General features: G+C 39.5%; 1 protein-coding gene across 1 annotated transcript; it reads left to right on the top strand.

The window, feature by feature from the left end:
* Positions 1-3,347: 3,347 nt before the first annotated feature.
* LOC114881198 lies at positions 3,348-4,571 on the top strand. The gene is made up of 3 exons (XM_046288451.1): positions 3,348-3,618; positions 3,707-4,307; positions 4,401-4,571. The coding sequence occupies exons 1-3, from the start codon at positions 3,356-3,358 to the stop codon at positions 4,569-4,571; spliced, it is 1,035 nt and encodes a 344-aa protein (XP_046144407.1). The 5' UTR covers positions 3,348-3,355.
* Positions 4,572-6,388: the final 1,817 nt, after the last annotated feature.

A 6,388-nucleotide genomic window follows, 5' to 3' on the forward strand; every position in this document is an offset into this window, starting at 1 on the left:
GAAGATATTGAAAATAATACAAAAGGCATACCGGTATCTGCTCTCGGAAAGATTTCAGTTTTGGCTTTTGCCGACGATGTAGCACTATTAAGCTGTGACATTACAGAAGCGCAGTTGCAAATACAAAAATTCTATGAATATTTAAAAGTTATTGGCATGTCACTCTCGGTAGATAAATGTTTTGCATTTCGGATTATTAATAAAAAAGATACATGGTATCTCGAAGACCCTAAAATTTCAATAAATAATACATACATACCGTACGCGGAACCCGAAAGAGTGTTTAAATACTTAGGTGCCTCAATAAGTCCATGGAAAGGAATAAAGCATGGAATAATTGTTCCTGAAATTATTGATATCATTAAAAGAACTCGGAAATTAGCATTGAAACCACCCCAGAAACTAGACCTAATTTGTACATATATTATTCCAAAATTTATATACGGTCTGTTAGTACAACCACCAAGCGAGAGTGTCCTTAGGTTGTTGGACAGTGAAATAAGGCAACAAATAAAAGAGATTTTACACTTGGTCCCATCCACCGCTAAAAACTTTTTTTATACACCTAAAAGACATGGAGGACTTGGCATTCCGAAATTAGAAAACATAATTAAACTAGGAGTACTAAAGAGTAGCATTAAAATATTAAACTCAAATGATATGCCGCTAAAATCTACTTTAGAAGACAATTACAACCAAAACAAACTAAAAAAAATGGCCAACTCTTTAAGAATAAATTGGCCAGCTAGCATAAAAGATATCGATGATGCTAAAATAAGATTAAAAAATGAATATAGTAAAGAATGGGAATCCCTAAAGCTACAAGGACAAGGAGTACATGAATTTAGAAACGATACTATTGGAAATTTTTGGCTTCGGCATCCTTATACTATGAAAGCAGGAAGATATATAGATGCACTGCGATTACGTACGAATACGGTAGGAACGAAAGTAGTACTAGCACAATCAAAAAGCGTACCCGATGTGAATTGCAGAAAATGTCACCTACAACCAGAGACCTTAGGTCATATCATAGGACTATGTACATATACGAAACCTAAACGAATAAATAGACACGATGAAATAAAAAATCAAATGGCAACTAAACTCGCTAAACAACATACAGTACTCTTAGAACCTACAGCGAAGATTGGAGATAAACTCTTTAAACCCGACCTCGTAATAAAAAAAGAGGATAGGGCTCTCATAGTCGATGTTACAGTCCGCTATGAGAATAAAAATTACCTCCAAGAAGCTAAAAAGGAAAAAGTTAACAAATATAATTATTGCAAAGAGTACTTTAAAACGAAACTTAGAGCAAGGGACGCCGAAGTAATACCTATTGTACTGGGTAGTAGGGGCGCAGTGCCGATATACAGGGTGTACAATGACTACGTGTTCAACGTTTAAGGGATGATTGACAATGTGATTCTAAACAACTTTTTCCTTTGCCAAAATGTTGGCAGACGCTTCGTTTTCGAGTTATTAACAAAAAACACTGGCCAATCAGAGCGCGCCTTTAACGCGGGCCGAACTACGAGAGTGTTGGGTTTGTTCTGCGTTCAAGCCGTGATCAAGTGCATCGGCACCACGTCGCGGTCGGTATAGTAGGACTCGTCGGGCAAAAGTTGTATGGAATAATGAATGAAAAAGAGAAAAGAATAATATAATCGAATTATTGGTTGCTCATAAACAACGAATAAAGTAATGAATAGGTGTCATGTAGGATAAATAAATTGATACTACTATTTTTTTCTTTTTTTTTTAAATAAGTTTTCAAATAATAAAAAAAGAATTAAAATGCAATAACTAATAAACATGTGAATTATAACCTACGTTAAATTTGAAAAAATGCAAGAATAATGTAAATGAAACTTACCCATTTGTCGGTGAATGGCCCACTGTCATAAGAATGGTTGGCTGTCACTGGGTCATTGTGCCGATCCTTTGCATTCGAGAAGACAACACATTACGCTGAACAGCTGATTTCCAAGCGGGATCATTGAACTCACTGAATGGTCGCTATCACTTTTCACAGAAGTTTTCACTATCACTTTTTCACATTGTTATTTAGTTGTTTCAGATGTTTTCCGTAGTTCTTCCTACGTTTAAATAATGGGTGGCCCCGAAAGGGGCCGATTGTTTCAAGTAAATAAACATTGTTATTTACTTGTTACGGACATTTGCCGTAGTTCTTACTACGTTTAAATAATGGGTGGCCCCGAAAGGGGCCGATTGATTCAAGTTCTTATAAAAGAGGTTCGATATACCCCCTTTCTGCCGCCACACATGCAGTCATGCGTTTTTTTACACTTTGTTGCACTGCGCGTAAATGTACATCACATTATAATAATCCGCACTGGTCTTTAACATTTTTCTTCTGGTTTTCTTATCGATCTGACTTGAAATGGGAATGCTAGCTTTAGCGTTTGCGAAGTGTGTCCTATTTTCATTAGAGAGGGGATTTTCGTAGAAACTAACAAAGTAAAAATACGCTTGACTTGGCTTTTGTTCCTACGTTTTGCAGTTTTATTGCTCTGTCACAGAGCAACTGACCTTTTCTACGGATCTGGTTTATTTCACCCGTACATTGCTAATGTCGCCAAAAACAGATAGTTCAGCTCATGAGCCTAAAGGACCTCAATAAAACTTTTTCGTTTACCCTTGAGAAATTTCTGTGGACCTGACAATGAAGCATACCGAAGTGTCAATTGTCGATTTTGATGAAACTCAATTATACTATAATATGGGGCTGCAGGTATAACACTTACCTGCGGTACGCGTACTGTCATAAAGCAGTGTAAAAGGTAAAGCAGCTTGACGAGCTCACCGATATGTTTTTCCGGATCCATTGTTCTTTGTCCTTTTCTACGTTCGGCCCGTGATCGGAGAATTAAAGGATCCGGAAAAACATATCGGTGAGCTCGTCAAGCTGCTTTACCTTTTACACTGCTTTATGACAGTACGCGTACCGCAGGTAAGTGTTATACCTGCACCGTGAATTAATAGCGCAAATTAACAAAAATGTACCAGTTTCAGGAATTTAAAGTTTTATTGGGGTCCTTTAGGCTCATGAGCGGAACTATCTGTTTTTGGCGACATTAACAATGTACGGGTGAAATAAATCAGATCCGTAGAAAAGGTCAGTTGCTCTGTGACAGAGCAATAAAACTGCAAAACGTAGGAACAAAAGCCAAGTCAAGCGTATTTTTACTTTGTTAGTTTCTACGAAAATCCCCTCTCTAATGAAAATAGGACCCACTTCGCAAACGCGAAAACTAGCAGTCCCATTTCAAGTCAGACCGTCAAGAACACAAGAAGGAACATGTTGCGAACCAGTGCGGAATACTACAATATGATGTATGTTTACGCGCAGTGTAACAGTAACGCGAACGCTGCCGTGCGTAAATATCGCGAAATCCATGGAGAAACAAACGTGCCAAGTGCACATAGTTTTCGCCAAATGGCATCGCGATTGTACAGTACTGGCTCAACAATGCCACAGAGGCGTGAAGTGGTTCGCGACACTACATCACGAGACCGCAACACAGATGCTGTTTTAAGCGCATTTGAACGTGATCCAACGATGAGCATTCGAGAAGCCAGTCAGCGTTTAGAGTAAGTTCTAATATGTATAAAAGAAATCAAAATTTTATAATGAATTGTTTCATTGTTTTAATTATGTGATTTGTGTATTTTATTTTAGTATCAAGCCTACTACGGTCCACAAGATGTTGAAGGACAGCAAAATGCACCCGTACAAGTATGTGCGAGTGCACCAAATGAATCCGCAAGATTATATCCAGCGGATTCAGTATTCCAGGTGGTTGTTGGGCGAAATCGCCCGGAATCCATCGTTCTCCAAGTGCGTCTTGTGGACTGATGAAGCCCTCTTCACCAGGGATGGGTGTTTCAATGCCCACAATTCGCACGTGTGGAGCGATGCGAATCCGTTGGCGATTCGAACACGAGCAGGACAAGTGCGCTGGTCATTCAATGTATGGGCCGGAATTTGCGGCGATTTTATCGTTGGGCCGTACCTTCTACCTGATAGATTGGACGGCCCATCATACAGAGTGTTCTTAGAACATATCCTTCCGGATCTCGCGGAGGTAATTCCTCCCGAAATTCGGAGGGGTATGTTCTACCAACACGATGGTGCACCTGCACATTACGCCACAAATGTCCGCGCCTATTTAGATGAAGCCTTTCAGGACAGGTGGATTGGCCGCGGCGGTCCTGTTGCGTGGCCCCCACGATCGCCGGATATGAATCCGCTGGATTTTTTTTTCTGGGGATTTTTAAAAGTACGTATGGTATTACAATTTTTAAGTTTGAAAATATTTCTTGAGATGTTCGTAACCTTACTCACCATTTCGTATTTTTATTAACTATTTCAGAGCCACGTGTACAAAGTTGCTATTTCCACGCCGGACGAACTACTGGCCAGAATACATGGCGCGGTGGCATTAATCACGCCAGAAATGTTACAAGGCGTGCAACGGAACATAAAGAAACGAGTGACTGCATGTGTGACGGCAGAAGGGGGGTATATCGAACCCTTTTTATAAGATCTTGAAACAATCGGCCCCTTTCGGGGCCACCCATTATTTAAACGTAGTAAGAACTACGGCAAATGTCCGTAACAAGTAAATAACAATGTTTATTTACTTGAAACAATCGGCCCCTTTCGGGGCCACCCATTACTTAAACGTAGGAAGAACTACGGAAAACATCTGAAACAACTAAATAACAATGTGAAAAAGTGATAGTGAAAACTTCTGTGAAAAGTGATAGCGACCATTCAGTGAGTTCAATGATCCCGCTTGGAAATCAGCTGTTCAGCGTAATGTGTTGTCTTCTCGAATGCAAAGGATCGGCACAATGACCCAGTGACAGCCAACCATTCTTATGACAGTGGGCCATTCACCGACAAATGGGTAAGTTTCATTTACATTATTCTTGCATTTTTTCAAATTTAACGTAGGTTATAATTCACATGTTTATTAGTTATTGCATTTTAATTCTTTTTTTATTATTTGAAAACTTATTTAAAAAAAAAAAGAAAAAAATAGTAGTATTAATTTATTTATCCTACATGACACCTATTCATTACTTTATTCGTTGTTTATGAGCAACCAATAATTCGATTATATTATTCTTTTCTCTTTTTCATTCATTATTCCATACAACTTTTGCCCGACGAGTCCTACTATACCGACCGCGACGTGGTGCCGATGCACTTGATCACGGCTTGAACGCAGAACAAACCCAACACTCTCGTAGTTCGGCCCGCGTTAAAGGCGCGCTCTGATTGGCCAGTGTTTTTTGTTAATAACTCGAAAACGAAGCGTCTGCCAACATTTTGGCAAAGGAAAAAGTTGTTTAGAATCACATTGTCAATCATCCCTTAAACGTTGAACACGTAGTCATTGTACACCCTGTATACAAAACAAGCGCTAATGAACTTAGGATTTAAAGTATATGAAATAGAGAAATTTTCAAGGTATATATTAAGGTCGTCAATAGAAATAGTAAATTCTTTTATAGATTATGACTAGAATAGGAAATTAGCAAATTGAAACTATATTTTATTTAATAATTGACATCTATTATTTTAGCTATCTTTTCAAATCTCTTTTCGACTTAAACCGAGTGAACCGCTGAACTGTATAACAGTTAGAAACCCTTGGTTTAAGGCCCCTCTTCTCTCTTTCTTTGTTTTCTTTTTGTTTACGCTTCTATTGCTTCATTTTTTGCTTTCGCTCTCTTTTATTGTTATTTTTTGCTTCCTCTCCTTTTTATGTTTTTTTTTCTATACAGTAGAGGCATTTGGATATTTAAGTTGTTCATTATTTCTTCCTTTCTCTCTCTTTTAACTTTTATTTAGGCATAAATACCCAACGAGGAGGTTATTCCTCGGAAGAGTGTTCACTGTAACACAGATTAAGGTAGACACGTGTCGAGTGCAATCTGATACAGATTGAGGGAGCATTGTCGAGACAGACTTTCGGTCACGTTGTTGCTTGGATGCGTATTTGATGGCTCGGTCACGAATTACATTCCGCGTGTCCGCCACCACCGCGCGCCCGCCGCCGCCGCCGCCCGCCGCCGCTGTCGCCGCGTTGCCGCCGCGCCGCGGAGAAAAGGGTTAATCGCGGTTAAAGCGCGTTATCGCCGCGGAGAAAAAGGGTTAATCGCGGTTAAAGCTCGTCTACGGCCGCGGTTAAAGCGCGTTCACGACGCGGACAAGCAGCTTTTCCGCAACCTATAAAGAGGCCGAATCATTAAATATATGGTTATTATATAGACGATATGCGTTTCGCAAAGCAGCCCCTGTCTATCCTTATTCTCGATTTAGACGAGAGGACAACACGCATGGACGATC

This window comes from Osmia bicornis, chromosome 13 (genome assembly GCF_907164935.1).
Source record: "Osmia bicornis bicornis chromosome 13, iOsmBic2.1, whole genome shotgun sequence".
Taxonomy (NCBI): domain Eukaryota; kingdom Metazoa; phylum Arthropoda; class Insecta; order Hymenoptera; family Megachilidae; genus Osmia; species Osmia bicornis.